The following is a 25,371-nucleotide window of genomic DNA, read 5'->3' as shown; positions in this document are numbered from 1 at the left end:
TTTTGTGATTCAAATAAAGAAGGCTTTGAACGATATAAGCATGGCAGTGGATGAAAAGGAAAACATAACCTATACTTACTTGTTTGAACGTTTTATGTTTCATCACTGACACTGACGTTTTATGGTGGAAATTATTTGAACTCTTTCTGGTAAGATCCGATTATCGATTGAATAAGTTTTTATAATGTCATTAACTTAAGTTAAAGTTATTATTTTGTGTAAGTAAAAGCTGAATATTTCAGTTTTCTTATAGCCTAGTATCAAACCATTAATGTTAAAGTTGAGCTACACCTTTGTAAGTTCACGAATCTGCAAATTTTTTAAATTTATTTTCATAAGTGATTCAGTCTAATTTATTTTTTACAGATTGCAGTTTAAAAAACTACAAAAATGTCTTTGGCTGACGAACTGTTGGCAGATCTTGAAGACGATGACCATGAAGACAATTTTATGGAAACAGCAGAAATCAAAACTGAGGTTGAAAATGAGATTGGAAATATGGAAGAAGGTAAAACTTCATTCTTCAAATTTTATGTCAGGTATAAAATTAATTCGCATAGAGGAATGGCTGCTGTCGAGTGGTTTAGACACTGGTTTTGTAAACCAGAGACCCGGGTTCAAATCTTGGCCAAATCTTCTCGATAGAAATTAAAAACATTTTTCTCGGGCTACTCTCTTGTTTCCAATAGACACTGTCGGTCCTGGTTTCTTTAAAACAGTAGTTTACTTACATTTTGAGTGGAAACTGCTCACACCATAGCCTTGTTGCATGAGAAAATACAAGCTAATATTTCGGTAATTTCCTATTCTAATATTTAGTATTTAATTAATTAGGTCCATAAAAGGGATTACTAAAGTGAAGCCCACTGGGACACTAGCTTACTATTTATACTATTAGTTAGTTTGTATTTTCTCATACAATAGGTCCTGGGAGGCAGCTTGTTGAAGAATTTGAAGGCTATAACTGGCCTGTGATCGATGGCGGCGTCTCCTGGGGACATCCAACAGCCTGGTGTTGTGGTAGTGAATGTCACTACGGGCAGTCAAGCTATTCAAATCTTCATTCGTAGGACCATTAGCCAGCCAGATGCGCTGGGTAGGTCATCACGTCAATATACATATTTCACACAAGAGTTTTTGACAACACTGTCACGTCAAAAATTAAAACATAATGGCATAGAATGGCTAAACACGGTGATGGCCACTAAATATCAACTATAGTCTCCTGAAAAAATTGAGTGAAGATTTTGTTTGGTACGCAGCCAGGACTTGAGTCTCCTCTTAAACTCACTGTCACTCAAATGACGCACAGATAGAGGTAGAACGTTAAACATTTTAATAGCGATATTAGGATAACAGTTCTGAGCCTACATTGAGGAACATTGACTTCGAGAGCATTTCGAAGTGAGTAGGCACTCTGCGACCTCCTCAGATTCACTGTCAGATTGGTATTCCAGATACCAACCAGGGAAGCAAAGATAAACTGGCTAAAAACTGTCAGGCCCGGTTTCCGAGCTCGAGATTTAGCCAAGTCCTAGACTTTAAACAGCTGGAGTCAGAAAATTGACTTTCCAAAACGGGGCGTAGTCGCAACTTTTATAACAGTAGTCGTAGTTTTTAATTTCTCATTTCTATAATTGGAAACGTTTTTCCTTGACGAAATTAGACATTCCTAAATAATTCTAAATAGCTGAAACTTTACACTATTTTCTCTTTATTTTATTTTGTGTTCAATTTTCTAGTATTTCGAAATTTAATTCAAACGTGACTATGACAATGACTGCGACTACGCCCCGTTTTGGAAAAGCAATTTTCTGACTCCAGCTGTTTAAAGTCTAGGACTTGGCTAAATCCCGAGCTCGGAAACCGGCCCTAGGAATCCCGAGTCTGACGAAGAGTGACCTACGGTGCTCCAGATGACCACTGGATGACAATATCCAAACTGCCTTCTGCAGCAGAAAATACTCTTACAGTGTGAGTGTCTCAATAGCAGTATTCCATGGATAATATGGCTATTGAACAGTGAATAATAGGCCATAATCAAATGCTCCTCAATCAGCGAGCACCTCATTCTGTATCCCAATAATAACCAACCTTGAGGATGATAACCGATGAACTATGCTTTTATTTGTTTAATACGACACTTTATTAATTCACACAATAATAAGTACGTCATCGAAATGTATTATAATAAGGCAATGTGTACACTCAAGTAATATCTATGATTATTTGCAGAAATAAAAGGCGTAAGCCTGAAACAGCTGGCCAAGCTGAGAAGTTCAGAAAGGCTGCAAACGATATTAACTGAAATGGATCACTACCAGAAAATGATGAACGACAAGAGCAGTATTGTCGGCCCTCTAGAGGCAGATCCTGAGTATCAGTTGATTGTCGAAGCCAATAATTTGGCCGCTGATATTGATTCCGAAATAGGTATGTGCTTCATTCGTAGGACCATTAGCCAGCCAGACGCGCTGGGTAGGTCATCACGTCAATATACATAGAATTTCAACATTAACAACAATTCAATTTAGATACTCCTGAATTGAGTACAGGCTCATAGAAATTGAATATCTCTTCAGTTCTCTCTTGAAGTCTGCACCCTCCTTCTCTCTGACATCAATCGGCAGCTTGTTGAAGAACTTTGCTCCCATGTATGATGGCCGTTTTTCAAAGAAGTGTCTCCTGTGCTGATGAAGTGCATATGTTCTCCTTGAGCGTGTATGATACCGGTGCATATATACGACATATTTCACACAAGAGTTTTTGACAACACTGTCACGTCAAAAATTGAAACATAATGGCATAGAATGGCTAAACACGGTGATGGCCACTAAATATCAACTATAGACTCCTGAAAAAATTGAGTGAAGATTTTGTTTGGTACGCAGCCAGGACTTGAGTCTCCTCTTAAACTCACTGTCACTCAAATGACGCACAGATAGAGGTAGCACGTTAAACATTTTAATATGCGATATTAGGATAACAGTTCTGAGCCTTACTTAGCCTACATTGAGGAACATTGACTTCGAGAGCATTTCGAAGTGAGTAGGCACTCTGCGACCCTCTCAGATTCACTGTCAGATTGGTATTCCAAATACCAACCAGGGAAGCAAAGATAAGCTGGCTAAAAACTGTAAGGGCCGGTTTCCGAGCCCGAGATTCAGCCAAGTCCTAGACTTTAAACAGCTGGAGTCAGAAAATTGGCTTTCCAAAACGGGGCGTAGTCGCAACTTTTATAACAGTAGTCGTAGTTTTTAATTTCTCATTTCTATAATTATTGGAAACGTTTTTCCTTGACGAAATTAGACATTCCTAAATAATTCAAAATAGCTGAAACTTTACACTATTTTCTCTTTATTTTATTTTGTGTTCAATTTTCTAGTATTTCGAAATTTAATTCAAACGTGACTATGAGAATGACTGCGACTACGCCCCGTTTTGGAAAAGCAATTTTCTGACTCCAGCTGTTTAAAGTCTAGGACTTAGCTAAATGCCGAGCTCGGAAACCGGCCCTAGGAATCCCGAGTCTGACGAAGAGTGGCCTACGGTGCTCCAGATGACCACTGGATGACAATATCCAAACTGCCTTCTGCAGCAGAATAATACTCTTACAGTGTGAGTGTCTCAACAGCAGTATTCCATGGATAATATGGCTATGGAACAGTGAATAATAGGCCATAATCAAATGCTCCTCAATCAGCGAGCACCTCATTCTGTATCCTAATAATAACCAACCTTGAGGATGATAACCGATGAACTATGCATTATTTGTTTAATATGTGGCGTGCGTGGCGAGCATGACAGTGCTCTCCAGTAGAGCTGCCACCACCAGGTTTTTTGGGTCCTGGGCCCTGCTACTTTTATAGGATAATATTATTAAATAAATACGCAAATTCACCAAAACAATCTCACTCTATTGAAAAAAATCCCATAACAAACATCTATACTCTCTCTCTCTAAACATAATCACTCCTCAATCACATTACTAAAAACTACATCTCACTATCTCAAACACAACCTTCCTCTAGCGCGTCTCGGAACGTTCTCCCCCTAGTTTCGCCTCTACGCGGTCATCACTCTCTCAGCTCACCAGTTCAAAAGTCCAATTTGGTGGCCTGAGTGATGACTCCGCTATTCTAATAATTAATATCCTATGAGAGCGGGGTGTTTGAATTGTTACAAATACGACACTTTATTAATTCACACAATAATAAGTACGTCATCGAAATGTATTATAATAAGACAATGTGTACACTCAAGTAATATCTATGATTATTTGCAGAAATAAAAGGCGTAAGCCTGAAACAGCTGGCCAAGCTGAGAAGTTCAGAAAGGCTGCAAACGATATTAACTGAAATGGATCACTACCAGAAAATGATGAACGACAAGAGCAGTATTGTCGGCCCTCTAGAGGCAGATCCTGAGTATCAGTTGATTGTCGAAGCCAATAATTTGGCCGCTGATATTGATTCCGAAATAGGTATGTGCTTTATTCTTATTGAAGTATGTATGATCACATTAAATACGTATTAAGTGCACGTCGAATCGTGCATCAGCCGAGAAACAAAATGTGTGATACTACTTAGAAATGTCGTAGAACATAAAAATATTGGTGACTAGCAGGTAACCCGTGCTCCGCAAGGGTCCAATTAAAAACTAGACCTACTGTAATCTTGAAGAATTTAAAGAGGTCTATAACCATCCTTGGTAAATTAAGAATCGATATGCAACATTTCAAGTTAATTAGTCCAGTAGTTAAGACGTGATGATGCGCCATTCGTGAATTTCCTATCCCGTACCTGAATAAGCCAATTCTTTCCTTCATGAAATAAAAACACTCATATTTCGTCAAATTCTACAGTTTTACCTGGTACAGGACCATGGTTTCGTGACCACACAGGTCACATTTTCAAGCTGGTCACATTTTCTTTCCTTTATTATATTATGAATGAATGAATGAATTTTATTTGCCAAAAACAAAATACAAAAAATAAATATAAGTATAATGCTACTGCACTTGAACCAAGATACATACATTTATTTAATCTATATATATAAAAGCGAAATGGCACTCACTCACTCACTGACTGACTGACTGACTGACTCACTCACTCACTCACTCGCATAACTAAAAATCTACCGGACCAAAAACGTTCAAATTTGGTAGGTATGTTCAGTTGGCCCTTTAGAGGCGCACTAAGAAATCTTTTGGCAATATTCCAACTCTAAGGGATGTTTTTAAGGGTTTAAAGTTCGTCTTTTAGCATGTATATTCTTCTTCTCCCAATCTCTTAATTATAATTGAAATTTCCATATCATATGTTACTATAGAACTATAATCTAGATAGAGTACCTCTTCGAAACAGTTGTTAACTGGCAACTAAATTAATAATTTTGTCAGGTTGGTATTAAGTTGAGTTGAATTTGTTAGGTTGGCACCAAGTTGAAGATTTAAATGCATTTATCGCGGAAAAATAATTGATTGGGCACTGCTACTTCAATCCTGGGAATATTATATTACTAGCCGTCAGGCTCGCTTCGCTCGCCATATCCGTTTAGCCAGACGTTTAGTCTGACCCCCGACTGGATTGTCCTAACATATGATAAAAATGCTCAAATGAAAAATGCAGGCGAGCGAAGCGAGCCTGCTGATCTCATTCTTGGACGATCCAGTTGGGGGTCCAGGGGGCGGAGCCCCCTGGCTAGACGTATATGGCGAGCGAAGCGAGCCTGACGGCTAGTTAGATATAATAACGAAATGATATTGTTAAGGATTACATGCCATCTATTGGTAATTGTGTAAACTACTTCAATTATGAAACGCAAGTCATCTCCTCTCCTTTCCTTTTTCTTGACCTTGGTTTTGTGTGGGGAGCCAGTACCCGTTCTGACGTCTTCATGTCAACACATCGTTCGGGTCATCTCGCCAATAATTGGCTATTACGTGACGTTCTCACTTCAACTTCCCCTAAGTTTCATTCCTATCTATACAGTCATATTTGCTCAATAGTTAATAAACTCGGTCCTCCGTAAATCTCATAGTGCTATCTTTCACAGATATCCTTTATATTATAAATAACAGTTATAAAATGAAGATTCAATTTATGTTCATATGCATAAGTACAGTAGGTGAGACAAAAACACCGACAAAAGGAAGATTCCTTTACTATAGATATAGATAAACGTTATGGCGACAGATGAAAAAGAAGTGTTGCCTACTATATTGCTTTTACGATTCATATCTAATGAGTTTTAGGCTTAGTGCTCTATCCGCTACACTAGAAGCTAAGCAATTGCAACTTAATAAGCACTCTCTACAGTAGCCCTGTATTTTTACTTGAAGTTTTAAGAACCCTGCGGCCTGGTTGCACAAAAGCCTGTTAAATTTAAATAAATAAGATTTTATTGCCGTTAAATTCTTAGAATAATAGGCAAAGTCAAATATTGATTATAGTAAGACAATTTCAACTGTGATCTTTGACCGTCATTTAATCACCATCAAAATTTAACAGACTTATGTAGCCGGGCCAGCGTCACTGATTTTTATGATGAATTTCAAGGAAAATATTGCTTAAAATATGACACCAGGATTTAAAAGAACATGCTGTATTATAATAATATTTTATCAAAAGCTGGCCACTTTTGATAAAAGATTATTATAATACAACATGTTCTTTTAAATCCTGGTGTCATATTGAAAATAGGATTTGTCTCTTCTAAAGATCCGAGTCTGTTTCTTCCTCAATATCTTTCAAAGTATGATATTGTCCTACTCGAAGTTGAAACGATGCATCTCCATTTTATAATTGACAGCGTTGTGTAACAAACTCTATGTTTGTTCCATGACGAACCCTATGGAACTTTATGAAACTTCGGAATCAGTTCCAAGAATTATCTTCTACCAAATTGGTATATCTCCATTTTTCATAATTGACAGCTTTGTGTAACAAGCTCTATGTTTGTTCCATGACGAACCCTATGGAACTCCATGAAACTTTGGAATCAGTTCCAAGAATTATCTTGTACCAAATTGGTATATCTTCTTTCTTTAATTATGGGTAATACCATAGTCCTATCTATACAGTCATATTTGCTCAATAGTTAATAAACTCGGTCCTCCGTAAATCTCATAGTGCTATCTTTCACAGATATCCTTTATATTATAAATAACAGTTATAAAATGAAGATTCAATTTATGTTCATATGCATAAGTACAGTAGGTGAGACAAAAACACCGACAAAAGGAAGATTCCTTTATTATAGATATAGATAAACGTTATGGCGACAGATGAAAAAGAAGTGTTGCCTACTATATTGCTTTTACGATTCATATCTAATGGGTTTTAGGCTTAGTGCTCTATCCGCGATGACTCTAGCTACACTAGAAGCTAAGCAATTGCAACTTAATAAGCACTCTCTACAGTAGCCCTGTATTTCTACTTGAAGTTTTAAGAACCCTGCGGCCTAGTTGCACAAAAGCCTGTTAAATTTAAATAAATAAGATTTTATTGCCGTTAAATTCTTAGAACAATAGGCAAAGTCAAATATTGATTATAGTAAGACAATTTCAACTGTGATCTTTGACCGTCATTTAATCACCATCAAAATTTAACAGACTTATGTAGCCGGGCCTGCGTCACTGATTTTTATGATGAATTTCAAGGAAAATATTTCTTTCTGATAGTCAAGTGGCCAGCTTTTGATAAAAGATTATTATAATACAACATGTTCTTTTAAATCCTGGTGTCATATTGAAAATAGGATTTGTCTCTTCTAAAGATCCGAGTCTGTTTCTTCCTCAATATCTTTCAAAGTATGATATTGTCCTACTCGAAGATGAAACGATGCATCTCCATTTTTCATAATTGACAGCGTTGTGTAACAAGCTCTATGACGAACCCTATGGAACTCCATGAAACTTCGGAATCAGTTCCAAGAATTATCTTCTACCAAATTGGTATACCTCCATTTTTCATAATTGACAGCTTTGTGTAACAAACTCTATGTTTGTTCCATGACGAACCCTATGGAACTCCATGAAACTTCGGAATCAGTTCCAAGAATTATCTTGTACCAAATTGGTATATCTTCTTTCTTTAATTATGGGTAATACCATAGTCCTGGCTTTCAGCCTTGTTGGATTTGACTAGAAACTTATAAATAACATTCATTAATATATTTTTTCCTATATAAGCATAAATTATGTAAGTAATCCATGTTTGTTTCAGTTATAATACATAGATTCGTCCGTGACAAGTACTCGAAAAGGTTTCCCGAGCTGGAGTCGCTAGTGGTCCAGCCATTGGAGTACATGATGTCTGTCAGAGAACTGGGAAATGACCTAGATCAGGCCAAAAACAATGAGACGTTGCAGCAGTATTTGACACAGGCTACCATAATGGTGGTATCAGTCACAGCATCCACCACTCAGGGGTAAGTTCCTTTTTTAAGACTAGCTCCAATTATGGAGTATTTCAGTACAAGGTCACCTAGTCAGTACAAGGTGCGCCAGAGAAACTTACTTACTTACTGCGGTGGCCACTCGTACCCCAGTCGGTACTTAGCCTCATCAACTAAGCCTCTCCAGAGATTTCGGTCACCCGCGTCCTCCTCTTTTAGGCTCATCCTCATATCTTTTCGGACCTGGTCCCACCATCTAGTTTTTGGCCTTGCAGCTGGTCTCCTTCCTTTAGGATTATTCCTCAGTACACTGTTTGTCAGAGCGCTTTCTTCTTTCCTCAGAATGTGTCCCGTCCCGTTTGGTAGAGAGTTAGTGGGGAGGATATTTTTAATTTCTTTCCGAAGAATGGACATTGATATGTCCAAAGCTCCGCCAATTTATGTAGATGCATAACAATATGATTATTATCTATAGTTATTATATTACAAATTGCTTTTTCATATCATATACAGTTCAATAATTATTTTTCTTAGTCTATATTATGTAAATTCATCTATAATTTTGCTGTATTGTAAGCTATTGTATATAAGTGTATAAGCCAGTATATATTGTAATCTACATAAATAAAGTACTCAATCAATCAATCAATCAGTCCACCGTAACCTTCTGCTTTTAATCTCACCCACTATGTCTGCTTCATTGAATAATTGGCGTATTTCATAGTTGTGCTTGATTCTCCAAACTCCGGTCTCTAGTGTTGGGCCAAAAAATTTTCGAAGAATCTTCTTTTCAAAAACAATGGCCTTTTTTTCTTCTTTTTTATTCAGTATCCTTGTTTCTGAAGCATATAGTAGTACTGGGGCCTATTTCACAAAGGTACAAGTATTGTTACCAACCATGGTTACGAACAAGTACTTGTAGTTACAAGTTTACAAGTACTCACGTTTCACAAAAATTTATGATCTACAAGTTTACAATTTTACAAGTCTACAAGTACTTCAATAGTAAACATAACCTATTTTCATGATGATTTCCTTTTTCATCCTTTATAAAGGTTACTTGTACTTTTCAATAATTACTTTGAAAATATTTGAAAGCAATATAATGTTTTTGTACAGTCTACTTCATTTATTGCTGAATTTGTGACCTACACAGTATATGTACTCTGTATATATATATAGTAAATGTACTATATATAATGTATACTATATATACTATAGTACACATAACCTATGAGGTAACACATTAATAACTATTTTGGAAATTTATTAAATTCAATTTCCTGATGCATATATTTCCAAAATAATGAATTTTAGAGGAATATAGGGCATTTTTGATTATTAGAAATATTTATTGAATATTTAAAATCATTTTAATGATCACTTGTAAATCCTTTACATAGCTTTCCACTTCGGTAGAAATTTCATAGTTACGAACAAGTAATTTCGACAAAAATTGTTGGCTACAATGAAAATCTTTGTGAAACACTTGTTCGTAACAAGCAAATCACTTGTAAACTTGTAGAAATTCATTGTAACTACAAGTTTACAATTCTGCTTTTGTGAAACGCTAGTAATCAGCTGTTCTCCAAAACCATGGTTGGCAACAAGACTTGTAACCTACTTGTACCTTTGTGAAACGGGCCCCTGGTCTTATGATGGTTTTGTATAGTCTTAGTTTTGATGTATGTGAGAGGAGTCTTGAGCTAAGCAGTTTATTGCATGCATAAAAGCTTTTATTTGCCGATCTTATTCTGTTGGTCACTTCCAGTTCTTCTGAGTTGTTGTGCGTGAGTGTCACTTCCAAGTACGTCAAAGTTTCTGTATTTTTAAAATTATAGTCTCTTACTTTCAGAGATTGTTCATTGTGTCCGTTTATATTTTGAACTCTACTTATCTGCATGAGCTTGGTTTTATTTTCATTTATTTTTAGTCCTACATATTCAGTTTCTTCAATCAAAATATTTGTCAGGTATACAAAGTCTTCTTCTTTCTCAGCTATTACAACAATGTCGTCTGCAAAAGCCAGAATATTTATATTTACTCCTTCATTTGTACTTTTGACTCTTTCTAGTGCTTCTTCTAAGGCTATGTTAAATAATGTTGGCGACATTCCATCTCCTTGTCGTACTCCAGCATTAACTTCAAAACTGCTTGTGGTTTTTCCTTTTACTTTGCATCTTGAGTGTAGAGTACTAAGCTTAGCTAGCCGTATCAATTTACTTGGTATCCCAAAACTTTCCATTTTAGAAACTTACTTATTTGAAAAAATTCCCGCGCGGTGAATTGGTCGTGTAGAGTGGCAGGAGGGGGCGCATCTGGAAGAGTATCGAAAGAGTGAGACAGTCAGTTGTGCGTTCTCCCCGGCGTTCGGCTCGCAAACACGCAGCTGCTATGGCAATTTCTGACTCCACTGTTCGACGAATTTTCCACGAAGATCTTCAATTTCATCCCTATAAATTGGCTGTTGTTCAAGAACTAACTGAACGCGATTTTGTTGCCCGCCAAAAAGCATGTGATATGCTGATTGACAACCTGCCTGAAGACGCGGTAATTTTTTCAGTGATGAGGCTCATGTGATTTTCTTTGGGTTATTTTAAATCCCTGGTTTATGTCGATCGACAACGGTCACAGCACACTTCAAGAACAACATTCGCGACGCCATTGCCAACATACCAATATTGGTATACTGCAACGAGTGGATAAAAATTTCAAAAATCAGTGTATGCGTTCCTATTGTGTCCATCAGTGTATGTATCCTAATTTATGTCTTGAGAATTAGGGCCGGCTTCCAAGCTCGGGATTTAGCTAAGTTCTACACTTTGAACAGCTGAGTCAGAAAATTGGCTTTTCGAAACGGGGCGTAGTCGCAGTCTACGTTTAAATTAAATTTCGAAAAAAACTAGAAAATTTAACACAAAATAAAATAAAGAGAAAATAGTGTAGAGTTTCAGCTATTTTTAATTATTTAGGAATGTTTCATTCCGTCAAGGAAAAACGTTTCAAATTATAGAAATGAGAAAATGAGGATTATCATGAAAACTGCGACTACGCCCCGTTTCGGAAAGCCAATTTTCTGACTCCAGCTGTTTAAAGTCTAGAACTTGGCTAAATTGCGACCTCGGTAACCGGCCCTAACAACTACTAGGACTATCGGCTTGAGTTGACTATGAAATTCGGAACACAAAAGCCCTACTTAGGGATATCCTCTAGTGCTGGATAGTAGTAGTTATTAGGCTACTAAGAAATCCTTTTTGTTCACTTAATGAATTTTTAGAATTGCAAAGTATTGTGCTCTAAACTGTATAAAATATGTATGTGTGTGAAATTCGAACTGTATCATCAAGAGTAGCATTTTAAAAATTGTGACATTTCTATTAATTTGAGACATTTTCATTCATAACAAATTATTATTAACAAAGAGTCTTACGAATCTCTTGTAAGAATAAATAAAATATTGGAATTATCGACTATTCAATTGAATTAATTAAATTAACTTGTGATTTTTTTTAGATATGGACTTAATATTTTTCCTATTTTAATGTTACTTAATTATAGCCTAATTATGTAAATTTAGACAAGGTCATGTTTCAACCCATTACTTTATATCTTTATAAAGTGACTTCATGTATGTTGTGTGTTGAATTAGAATTAGAATATGACGTTGTCTGTAACTATGATCAGTTGAATGACAATAAAATCATATTTATTTATTTTATTTTATTATAGGCAATAGTATGTAATAATATAAAGTTTTGTATCATTTATGTCCACATTTCAATTCAGTTGTGTTTTTTTTTTTGTTTGCAGGCAAATATTGAACGAACAAGAGCTGCAAGAGATCCAGGAGGCGTGTGATATGGCCGCGGAACTGAATACGTTCAAGTTGCGTATCTACGAGTACGTGGAGAGCAGAATGACTTTCATTGCGCCCAATGTAACCGCCATTGTTGGAGCATCTACCGCTGCTAAAATCCTAGGTAACAAATCACTCCTTCCTATAGTGAGGTATTGCTATCCTTGTCTATCATTCAACAAAGCGGATAGTGCTATCTCTTTCTCGATTTGCTCTGTCGCCAGATCGTCTTTCAACAATGTAGAATTAATAATTAACAATATTTTTTGTGTAGTTGAGAAGTTGATATTGTGGTAATTATTCATATTGAATGAAAAAACCCACAGATTTCTGTGGTTTTTGACAATTTCTTAGTCTTTTTCATTCAAAATTAACAATATACTAGGCAGTAGGCCTCACCTATAATACCGGTGGGCTAACTAAAGCATGGACGATGTTTGGGATGTTCAGAAACTTTTAAAGTGTCATTTCGGTTGTAATTTGTGTTTCTTATACGGTAATATCTAAAAAATATTTAATTAATTCAAAAATACATTTTTAAATTAATTATACGACTTCTGTACTGAAGTATTTTGATAGAATGAAGAAAAAAGATGTCACATCTGTACAGTCACTGTCAAAAATTAAAATAAAAAGTTTCTGGCCAACTGACAACATTGCAAAGCTAGAGAGAGATAACGATATCTGCTTTGTTGTATGATAGACAAGGATAGCAACACTATTGTCAATCGTATAATGTCATTATAACGTGGACCTCACTGTAGGCATACTATTTCACATTTATTTATTTATCACATTGTGTACAAAATACTTGACATGAAGAAAAGCACAACAGGCTCATGCCCAAAACTGTCCCATTTCCAATTTATACTATACTGTCCAAATCAAAATGGTTGTTATGTCACTTTCACTTTTCAAAATACAATTTACGCTCTTCAATACTCAGATAAACGAGCCAATTTTGATTAAAATAGATACTATTAGAGTCTAAAATCTAGAACAGTAACTTGATAGTTTTTCAAAAAATCTAAATCTTCAATGAAACTAGAAATTTTTGAGCTAAAAACTTTATATTTTTCAGGTGTAACTACTTTAATAAAGACACTATTCTATTGTACTATTTCAGGTGTTGCTGGAGGGCTATCAAAGCTTTCCAAGATGCCAGCTTGCAACGTGTTGATGCTTGGATCACAGAAGCAAACTCTGTCGGGATTTTCTCAGACAGCCTCTCTGCCACACACTGGATTCATCTACTATGCCACCATTGTACAGGACACTCCACCTGTAAGTTGTAAAAAACATTATTCAACTTATCTCCATCACTCAATAGTTCACTTTAATGTTTTATAAATGCATATATTGTATTAAAACGTCGAAGCTTTTAAAGTGTATGGTCATAGAGAAAATATAGAGTTTCACCCATCTCTGATCTCTGGTAGAGAGTTACTGGGAAGGATATTTTTAATATTCTTTCCAAAGAATGGACATTGGAAGTATACAATTTATGTAGATGCATTAAAATATTATATTGTATAGTTATTCCAAATTGATTTTTTTCATATCATTGTACAGTTCAATAATAATTATTTTCTTAGTTAATGTTTTGTAAATATTCATCTAAAACTTTGCTGTATTGTAAGCTATTGTATTCTATATATATAAAAGCGAAATGGCACTCACTCACTGACTGACTGACTCACTCACTCACTCACTCGCATAACTAAAAATCTACCGGACCAAAAACGTTCAAATTTGGTAGGTATGTTCAGTTGGCCCATCAGAGGCGCACTAAGAAATCTTTTGGCAATATTTTAACTTTAAGGGTTGTTTTTAAGGGTTTAAAGTTCGTCTTTTAGCATGTATATTCTTCTTCTCCCAATCTCTTAATTATAATTGAAATTTCCATATCATATGTTACTATAGAACTATAATCTAGATAGAGTACCTCTTCGAAACAGTTGTTAACTGGCAACTAAATTAATAATTTAAGTTTGTTTAATAATAATTTAAATAATTTAAACCATGGTCGTGTACCAAATTAAAGTGTAGAAAACTGACAACATCTATGTGTTTTTATTTCATCATGGAACGTTTCTACAACATCGACCACAACTCAGTTGAAGATTTAAATAATGGTTTAACTTTGTTAGGTTGGCACCAAGTTGGAGATTTGAATGCATTTATCGCGGAGAAATTGATTGGGCACTGCTACTTCAATCCTGGGAATATTATATTACTAGCAGTCAGGCTCGCTTCGCTCGCCATATCCGTTTAGCCAGCCGTTTAGTCTGGACCCCGACTGGATTGTCCTAACATATGATAAAAATGCCCAAATGAAAAATGCAGGCGAGCGAAGCGAGACCCCCGATCCAGCCGGGGGTCCAGGGGCGGAGCCCCCTGGCTAGACGGATATGGCGAGCGAAGCGAGCCTGACGGCTAGTAGTGTATAAGCCAGTATTATTGTAATCTACATAAATAAAGTACTCAATCAATCAATCAATCTGTTGGGTTTTTCTTTTTGCCCCTCCGAAACTTTGCAGGGTCAAAAGCCTCACATCTCCCAAGAGGTTTCGCTTGAATGACCGCCCTTCTTTGAGCAGTGGTGAGGTTTGGTCTCTCCACCTGCCGACTCGTGACCTACGTGAGTTCCAATCCTGGCCTTTTTTGTAGGTCCTTCCGCTGAAGGAGGGGTCGCCAAACTGCCTCAAGGGCGCCCGGCCATCCTTGACCCACATTTGTGCCTGGAGTTTCACCCATCCCTGGTCCCTTGGTTTTTTCTTTTTGTGTTCCTGAATCACCTATTTCAGATTGAGGAAGCTGCCCTGGTGGGGCGGATCCGATGGGTTTGAAGGCAAAGCAACTTCTGGAGTTGCCTTGGGTTTTGGTTTGTTCATGTGATTCCCTCGAACAGCTGGGGAAGTGGAGTCAACCCAGACAGAGGCCCGCATGTCCAGGCAAGGCTGTATACTGCAGGCACCGTTAGAGATACCATATAAAAGCATCCCCCATAAGCACGGTCCACATCACACCTTGGGTTGGCCTAAGAAGAGTATGGCCAAGGAAGGCCTACAGATAGAGAAAGAAAGGAAGAATGGCACAAATCCAAGTCAATGGAAAAAGTGCTATTCTAGAAATGAAAAGCTCCAAGGCATATTAAGAAGGAAAAGAAGGGTTTTGGAAAAAGAGCTTTGGAAAGGGGTCACCTTTTAGTCGCCTCCACAGGGATACTGTGGGTGTATTCTGGTTTTCAACAAATTGATGGGTACGATGTTCGACTCAAAGCTCCCCCAACCCACATGGGGCACGTTACGCCATAGCTTAACCGGTTTAATAATGCCTCGTAAATGTGAATGATAATTAATTGATAGTTTGTCTGTTTGCACAGGATCTGAGACGGAAAGCGGCAAGACTGGTTGCTTCGAAAACGACGCTGGCGTCGCGTGTGGACGCCGCACATGAAGCCAAACGAGGAGAAGTCGGCATCAAGTTCCGCGAAGAAATCGAGAAGAAAATCGACAAACTAACCGTAAGAAGAATTTTCCAAGGGCACTTTACACCCTATAGTGAAGTCCACGTTATAATGACAGTGGAGAAAGGTAGGAGATCAACGTTACCGATCCTCTGTCTTGACAATGCCTTATATAGATGATATCTGATACACGTTTATTGAGTGATATTAACTGTTCATTCTTGAAAAAAAAAATACTCAATTATATTTTATGAAGCAAGAATTTATATTTTTCAAATGAATTTTCATAATTAAGATGAAATATTTCGTGAATTAATTTTAAATTCTACATTGTTAAAAGACGATCTGGCAACAGAACAAAGCGAGAAAGAGATAGCGCTATCCGCTTTGTTGAATGATAGACAAGGATAGCACAAACACTGCCATTGGAACGTGGACCTTACTGTAGTATGTGATAGTATAGATATGTATAGTGATATACATAGTGATATGTATAGTATACTATGTATATAGTATAGACCATGATGAGCAGTTAACAGTATTTTTCATGCATTGTTAATTAGATATTGTGTTAAGAGAACAAATATAAGATGAGATATGAAGTCTATTTATTAAACATAGTATATCATACAGTACAATACAATAAGCAGTTGAACATCGTCAGAAAATATAATCTAGAATATGTTATTGAAAGAAACCTCAAATCAATTAAATATAAAATTAGAGAACACAATTAAACCGAGATAATTAAAACAATGTGCCTATACCTGTATTTATTTCTACATAGACCAAAAGTTAACATGGGAGCCTCATTGTAGAAATGTTTGTGGCAAGCTCTCAAAGTCTATTCACCTCATAAGATGTCTCAAGAGTCAACTGTCGAATGAGTATTTGCGTATGGCTTATTTCAGTTTGTTCCACAGTCTTCTGTCATATGGTCACGTATACATACAGTATGGAAACTTGGCTAGTACCCTGACGCAAAAATCCGCCATCTTGTTAGGAAGCGCCGCATTGTAATAGTATTGATGGTAGGTTCGGATCACTTTAATAATCCGGATCAATTATTGATCTCGTTCACTGCCACGAGCCAATCAGAAGACCAGGATTGGAAATCCTAAGGTCAAGTGACGTGTCTAGTATTTGCGTCATGTAAAAAGCATTGGTTAGATAGGCGTTTGATTACAAGTTCCCATTCTGTACCTATTCTGTGATATGGTATCCTACACTGGGCTGGAAGTAGTCATGTTTCTGGCGTTCTTCTTCTCCAGAAAAAAGCTGTGAGGATAATAGTGGGGACCACTTTCAGGGAACATTGAAAACCGTTATTTGTTTCTCTTGGAATATTAACGGTTTACAACCAATATATTTATGTTGTTGCCCAATATATACATAAAAATAAGAGTAAAATGTACACAAGAGGTATGGTTCATTCATACAAGACCCGCCAAAGACAACAACTTGATACCCAACGTACACGATTAACCAAAGTACAGAAGTCCCATCACGTCTTGGAAACAAAGGTCTACAATAGGTTGCCAGAGCCAATAAAAAATTATCTAGTATCTTTGTTCGGCAAATCACTATTTGATCTTCTGTGTGACTGTGTGCAAACCCCTTCTATTCTTTGGAGGAGTTTTTCACACATTCTTTATAATAAATTAAGTGTTATGAATATTCTGTTGACGTTGCTGATGACTGTATTGTCCGATAGCAAAAGAATTAAATCTATCTAATTATATATATATATATATATATATATATATTATATATATATATATATATATATATATAACTTGTAAGTGTCAATGTGTACTAAGGATTACAGAAATCGTTTACTCTATAGTAAGAAGTCTTTGCAACGAGAAATAAAAAAAATTCTTATCTCTTTTCTACTAACATACCGGCATTTGACAACGGTGTTGTTGATAACGATCTGGGCTGTGTTGCATGCTAAAATACAAAGTAGGCTAATATTTTAGTAGTCAGCTGGTTATTTGATCATATAACAAAATGAAGGGATAGATTATAATAATGTATTAGTCTATCTTTAGAATTGTGTGGTCTAGATTTAGATGTGATTGCTTTTCACATGGACAACTGTATGTTGCGTGTCCCCGAGTCGGCAAACCATAGTCTTTATATTAACGCAGACAGTGGAAAAACAAAAAATATTGTATATAAACAAGTATTGCAAAATTAAACTTATATGAAATGTATTCTTTGTTTTTTCCTCATTTCTCAACCATTCGCAACAGAGAGTGAGAATAGGAAAAATCTGAGTGCAGAAGAAGGCCTTCCTGTAAAATTCGGCGTGCCACAAGGAACAGTTCTTGTCCGATACTGTACCTCATCTTTGTGATTAAATGCACACTCGACATTGGTGGCAAGATTATGTCTTTGCCGACGACACAGCTGTGATATTTCAAGGCAACAACTGGAACGAGACTTTCATAACCGCTGAATTAGGCATGGAAAAATTACACTTTGCTCCACAGTAAATCCTGACTCTCATTCATCAAAAACTAATTTCTAGCATTTTCACTGACGGACTCCAAAAAACCTGTACGAAATACAATCAAGTTACATCACTGCAAAATAAATCGCATAGACTGCAATTGTCCATCAGTAGAACGAACAGATAATATAAAATATTTAGGAGCTATAATAGACGACTTACTTTGGTGGGACAAACACATCATACAGCAAACACAAAACTCAGGAAACTGGTTTACAGTTTCATTCAACTCCGACAGATACTCACACTGGATCGTTAAAAATTGTATATCACGCATTGGTAGAGTCAATAGCAAGATATGAATCCTGCATGGGAGCTACGTATTTCTGCCTATCAATCCTTTTTTAAAGTCCAGAAACTCATCCTCAGAATAATGGGACAAACATCCACTCTACCCTTCAGATTCTCTATATGAAGAGCTCCACTACTGAGCATCCGACAAATTTACATTCACAAATTACTCACATTCATCAGAAAACCCGCAGTTCTTTCTCAACATGGACCACACCCACAGCACGCGAAGAAGAATATTGATCTAGCAGTCCCCAGTCTGACAACTGCCGCCCAGAGAACAGTCACATACTTAGGACCAAAGATTACAACAGGCTGCCAATGGACATCAAGGAAATGGTACTGGTTAAATATTTAAAGCAAAAACAAAACTTGGATAATTGAAAATAGAATAAATTATAGTGAAGACCTTATTACAAACTAGATATTATGAATTTATTAATTCATTTTTTTTAATCATCTTTTAAGAGACTATTCTCAAATATTTTTTTCTTTTAGAATCTAATTATTTTCCATCAATAATTTTCTATTTTATATATAGGTATCATTTACTCATTTTATTTCTTTTTTCTAAAAATTTTGCTTTTTTTCATTTTATTTCTCACATAAACATTATTTTTCCTTTTAGTTTTGTAATTGCACAATAACCAGATTTAACAGCTCACATAACACAGATGTTCATAATTTATTTAACAAGCATAATATTTGTGGTTGCCCAATATATACATAAAAATAAGAGTAAAATGTACACAAGAGGTATGGTTCATTCATACAAGACCCGCCAAAGACAACAACTTGATACCCAACGTACACGATTAACCAAAGTACAGAAGTCCCATCACGTCTTGGAAACAAAGGTCTACAATAGGTTGCCAGAGCCAATAAAAAATTATCTAGTATCTTTGTTCGGCAAATCACTATTTGATCTTCTGTGTGACTGTGTGCAAACCCCTTCTATTCTTTGGAGAAGTTTTTCACACATTCTTTATAATAAATTAAGTGTTATGAATATTCTATTGACGTTGCTGATGACTGTATTGTCCGATAGCAAAAGAATTAAATCTATCTAAATATATATATACAACTTGTAAGTGCCAATGTGTACTAAGGATTACAGAAATCGTTTACTCTATAGTAAGAAGTCTTTGCAACAAGAAAGCTGTATAAACTCTTAATATTGATGTCATACCTTGTGCTCTCTTATGTATTATATGTATTTTTAAATAATAAATAGATGATTGATTGATTGCAGGAACCCCCACCAGTTAAGTTTGTGAAACCCCTTCCGAAACCAATTGACCCAGGCCGGAAGAAGCGCGGAGGCAAGCATGTCCGAAAGCTGAAGGAGAGATACGCCATGACCGAGCTCAGAAAGCAGAACAATCGCATGAATTTCGCTGACGTAAGTTGTTGCAATCAATCTCTCAAAACTGTCTGATTATAGTGAGGTCCACGTTATAAAGGAGGTGTTTGATTAGCAATGGTATTGCTATCCTTGTCTATCATTCAACAAAGCGGGTAGCGCTATCTCTATCTCGCTTTGCTCTGTTGGCAGATCGTCTTTCAACAATGTAGAATTAATAACTAATTAACAAAATATTTCATCTTAATTATGAAAATCCATTATGAGATTATTGAAAAATATAATCTCTTGATTTATAAAATATAATTGATTATTTTAAACGAGAATGAACAGTTAATATTACATCAATAAACCTGTATATCAGCTACCGTCTATAGAAGGCATTGACGAGACAGATGTCTCTAACGTGGACATTACTATAGTTCAATATCTCCTATCTCTATTTCAAATGACTCTGCAATTCTTAAGGTCTCTTCACATTTTTAGCTACGCTACGCTGAAATATCCTAATGTTAGATCCAAGCTACGTATCTGTCACGTTCACATCAGCATAGCGTAGCATTCCATATTGGGAGATAGTACGGCTACGACTTTCGAAGACGTATTTTAGCTTAGCGTAGCTAAGGGCCGGTTTCCAAACCCGGTAAAGTTTTAGACTTTAAACAGCTGGAGTCAGAAAATTGGCTTTCCAACACTGGGCGTAGTCGCAGTCCACGTTTAAATTAAATTTCGAAAAACTAGAAAATTAAACACAAAATAAAATAAAGAGAAAATAGTGTAAAGTTTCAGCTATTTTGAATATATATATATATATATATATATATATATATATATATATATATTCAACTTGACTAAAGATATACACACCCTAATAGGGAAAAACAGGAAAAATCTTTTGCTATTTATAGACCTTGCAAAAGCGTTTGACACAGTTGACCGGGATATCCTCATGAATAAACTGTATTATATTGGTGTAAGGGACATGTCATTAAACTGGTTCAGGAGCTATCTCTCGGACCATCGCCAGATTGTCACTATTCTCAATGAAAATAGTATAAAAGTAGAGAGTTGAATTATGGCGTTCTGCAGGGAAGCACCCTAGGACCAATTTTATTTTTAATTTTTATTAATAACTTGGGAAAGCTGAATCTACAGAACGGTGATTGCTTCTTATATGCTGATGACACAGCTTTACTTTTCGATGGTCGCTCTTGGAATGAGGTATACAAACATGCAGAGTGTGGACTGAATAAAGTGAAAAGATGGTTTGATCAGAATCGTCTAACTGTCAATGTGAGTAAAACTAAGTGCATGCCAATTTGTCTCAGAGAAGATGCCGCACCTGTGGATTTGGAATTAAGATTGCACTCATGTGGAGCGTTGGATGAATGTATGGTATGTGACACAGTTGAAGCTGTCTCAGAATATAAGTATCTAGGAGTATTATTCGATAAACGTTTGAAATGGAGCTCCCATATCATTTTTACTAGGAATAAATTAAGGAAATTATTATACATTTTCAATTTTCTAAGTAAAATCATGAATATTGAAATGCTTAAGCAAGTATATTATGCGTATGCCCAATCTATCTTACAGTATGGTACCTTAGCTTGGGGAGGCGCCACAAAGACTGTCTTGAATCCCTTGGAAGTGACTCAAAAATCTATTATTAAAACGGCGTTACAGAAAAATAGTAGATACCCTACTGAAACCCTATTAAACGAGTTTAAAGTATTTAATATTAATCAGCTGTATGTTCGATCCCTACTTATGCACATCTACAAGAATAAACCAGACATATTCGCTCAAGTGCAACATGGCTACACAACCATGAGCTCGGTGAACGGTGGCATTGTTATTTCTAGAGTATCCAAATCAATAAACACAACAAATTCCTTCTATAAAGCAAGTATACTTTACTCAAAACTCCCCCAACACATTAAAGACATTGAAACACGGTCCATAGGCGTATACAAACACCACATTAATAGATGGCTTTTGGAGGTTGGTAGGATAAGAATTTTAGATTTTCTTAAATCAAATTATACTTTTTGATAAGACTAGCCTTAATGCCTGCTGAGTCGGTTGGCCATTGTTCTGATCCGTTTCTCTTGTTCTTGGCTTGACAGTGAGTTTTCTGCCCATCATTCATTTTTCTCTCTCTTCTTCTTCTTCACTTCATACTTCATTTTTCCATCTCTCATTTCAATCTTTTCCATCTTTCACATATATTGTCATGTATTTCATTATGTTAACTTATTATGGACTATTGTCATTATGAACTATTCAGATTGCTACTCTTTCCTGCACACAGGCATTTTGCCCATGCATGGAAAAAATGTGTATTATTTTTTATTTGAAATGTATTTTGTTTGTAACATGAAATAAATAATAAATAAAATTTAGGAATGTTTCATTTCGTCAAGGAAAAACTTTTCCAATTATTATAGAAATGAGAAAATAAAGATTGTCATAAAAACTGCGACTACACCCTGTTTCGGAAAGCTACTTTTCTGACTCCAGCTGTTTAAAGTCTAGAACTCAGCTGAATCCCAAGCTCGGAAACCAGCCCATAATGTATTCATCTTTATATTTGAATTTGATTTACTTCTACTTACACATTCTTCTCTTACACTATGATTAATAAACTTTACACTATTTTCTCTTTATTTTATTTTGTGTTTTCACCTTTAGTGAATTGCAGGCATTGAATCACTGTAGTGTATATTATATTTAATCTTTTTCAACATTTTTTAATTCCCTTATATCAAAATGCCCATCTGATCAGGACTTCTCGGGACTATCACGCCAGTTGTAAGGACTTTTTCCAAAAGGTGACAATCAGCAATCGTTGGAGATGCAGAAAATTCCCAACTCAACCGGCCAGAATTATTTTTTATCTTTTTTACATGCTCAATTTGATTTTATTGAAGACTTATTTGGGCGTAATTCCTTTAGTCGTTGTTCTTGATCTTGTAATAAATAGATAACTAATTTCACATGGTTTGTTGCATAATTTTTAAAATTTTCCAGTCTTATTCGAAATTTAGATTTTTTGGGTAATTGTTTCTAATTCTGTGAGATTTAGTTATTCATAATATCTATTTCTGATTGAAGATTTGTTTGTTTTTTGAAATGTAAATTGTTATTTTAATAAGTGATGGTAACTTAACCTACAATTTAATTCGGACTGTAGTAAACATTTGAGAAGGGACAGTTTTGGGTATAAGCCTATTGCACCTGTTGTTTTGCCTTCTGTAATAATTGTACATGACTGAATAAATAAAGAAATAATAAATAATTGCAGATAGAGGACGATGCCTACCAGGAGGACCTTGGCTACACGCGGGGCACCATCGGCAAGACGGGCACGGGCCGAGTGAGGCTGCCGCAGGTCGACGAGAAGACCAAGGTGCGCATCTCCAAGACCCTGCAGAAAAACCTGCAAAAGCAGCAGCATGTCTGGGGAGGCAGCACCACTGTCAAGAAGCAGGTCTCCGGCACAGCATCCAGTGTTGCGTTCACGCCGCTTCAGGTAATTCATCCAATTCATCCATTCACTTCAATAACTTGTTTATTCAGGTTTTAGTGCAGCTGCGGAATACTGCTTCAAGCCATCTTATCCTATACTATTAAACGAGCAACTTCTGTTCATATGTTTAGATGTTTGGATGTTTAGATGTTTATATACTAATTACATTTTTTATACATGTTTTAAAAAAGAATATTATGATCACCTCGACACATATTTTGTAGTGGGGTATCATAATTAGAACTAAGTTTAGTATTAGCAATTATTTTGTATGTATAATATAACAATTATGTATATGTTTTGTCATTAAACTCCTCTGGTTGCAATTCATTGGCAATCAGAGAAATAATTAAATAATTAATTAAATATGTTTTAATTTCACCGGATCTCGAAAACTGCTCTAACGATTCTCACGAAATTCAGAGCATAGTAGGTTTATAATATAAAGATTCGATTGCACTAGGTCTCATCCCTGGGAAAACTCGCTGAAGGACATTAAAAGGATAATTATTATTCATCCTTGGATAAACAGCTGATAATAATATTATTTCGTCGTCGGTTGATGATGGAAGTGAGTGAGCGAGTTCATGTGTGTGGGAGTGTGTCAAAATTATGACTCAGCTGTTGAACTTTTGTAATCATTCAATCAGGTACTTAGTGCCGGTTGCAAAAAAGCCGGGTTATTTTCAATCCTGATTAATTCCAGTAGATCCATCTTTTTGAAATGTTCTTCTCTGATTTGGTTCACGTGAAGTTAATCAGGATTAAAATTTAACCGGCTTTTGTGCAACTGGGCCTTTGTGAGGGAAATGTTTGCATCCCTCTGGGGGTTAATCTCATTTTACTGTGATTTGATAGAACATTTCTGTATGAATGTTATTATAATTTCTTCTTTCGTAATAATTTTTTTGTGCTTTTTTACTCCAGAGAGAAGCTCGGTCCCCGATATTCTAATATGTACTGGGCTATATTTGAAAAACAAAGTTGTAAGGTTTATTAAATGAGTTTTTCTGGAATAATAATTAACAATTAAAATGTAATATGACGTTTCATAGAAATGATGGTAGACGATTGCAACAAACATAAAATTCGATTCAATTGATATTTTTTCATTCAATTGTGATAGTAATCTATACTATAGGCTAATAAAGGAAAGAACTGGCTTATACACGTACGGGATAGGAAAATTATGTTTGACGCATCATCACGTTTGAACTACTTGACTGATTAACTTGAAATTTTGCATATAGATTCTTAATTAACCGAGGGTGGTTATAGGCCTATTTTAAATTCTTCAAGATTTCATTACGTCAAGTTTTCAGTTTGTCAAGTTTTAATAATAAGCTAGTAATTAATAATAAGAATAGGTCTCATCCTTTGCTTTTCATATTTAGTGTCGGTTGCACATCAGCCGGTTAAATTTTAACCGTGATTAATTATACGAGAACCAATCAGAGAAGCCGTCTTTTCAAAAACGCCTTCTCTGATTGGTTCTCGTGAAATTAATCACGGTTAAAATTTAACCGGCTTCTGTGCAACCGGGCAAACTATTAAATCCACAACCAAGCATGCTTTCTGAAGAATTTGTTTGTTTAATAATTTTGTTCAAGTTTCAACGTCTTGCATGTTAAATATCCACTCGATTTGGTTTAGTTCTTATTCATTGTATTGTTTATTTTATAATTATTCTACTGCTTTTGGTTAATTTTAAAATAATATTTTGTTTGCAGGGATTGGAAATAGTGAATCCACAGGCTGCCGAGAAGAATGTGGGGGAATCTGATGCGAAATACTTCTCAAATACAGCAGGATTCGTTAATTTGCAAAAGAACTGATAATCGGTATCAACACTGTATGTGATTATTTTTATTTTTAACGATTAGTGCTTAAAAATGCTTCAATCTCATGTTCTAGAAATAAATTATATTGAAACATTGAA

General features: G+C 35.7%; 1 protein-coding gene across 3 annotated transcripts; it reads left to right on the top strand.

The window, feature by feature from the left end:
* The first annotated feature begins 44 nt into the window (after positions 1-44).
* LOC111045424 (U4/U6 small nuclear ribonucleoprotein Prp31) lies at positions 45-25,371 on the top strand. Of its 3 annotated transcripts, none has more exons than XM_039436968.1 (10): positions 45-149; positions 367-508; positions 2,236-2,433; positions 8,232-8,436; positions 12,214-12,383; positions 13,386-13,543; positions 15,645-15,785; positions 19,790-19,939; positions 23,208-23,435; positions 25,163-25,371. In XM_039436968.1, the coding sequence occupies exons 2-10, from the start codon at positions 391-393 to the stop codon at positions 25,265-25,267; spliced, it is 1,473 nt and encodes a 490-aa protein (XP_039292902.1). In that variant the 5' UTR covers positions 45-149; positions 367-390; the 3' UTR covers positions 25,268-25,371. The 3 variants fall into 3 exon arrangements, with proteins under 3 accessions (XP_039292902.1, XP_039292903.1, XP_039292904.1); XM_039436969.1 differs by having other exon boundaries at positions 91-218; XM_039436970.1 differs by lacking the exons at positions 45-149; positions 367-508; positions 2,236-2,433 and adding an exon at positions 4,280-4,483.

The sequence above is a fragment of the Nilaparvata lugens genome, chromosome 10, assembly GCF_014356525.2.
Source record: "Nilaparvata lugens isolate BPH chromosome 10, ASM1435652v1, whole genome shotgun sequence".
Taxonomy (NCBI): Eukaryota; Metazoa; Arthropoda; class Insecta; order Hemiptera; family Delphacidae; genus Nilaparvata; species Nilaparvata lugens.
This window is presented reverse-complemented; position numbering and strand designations above follow the sequence as displayed.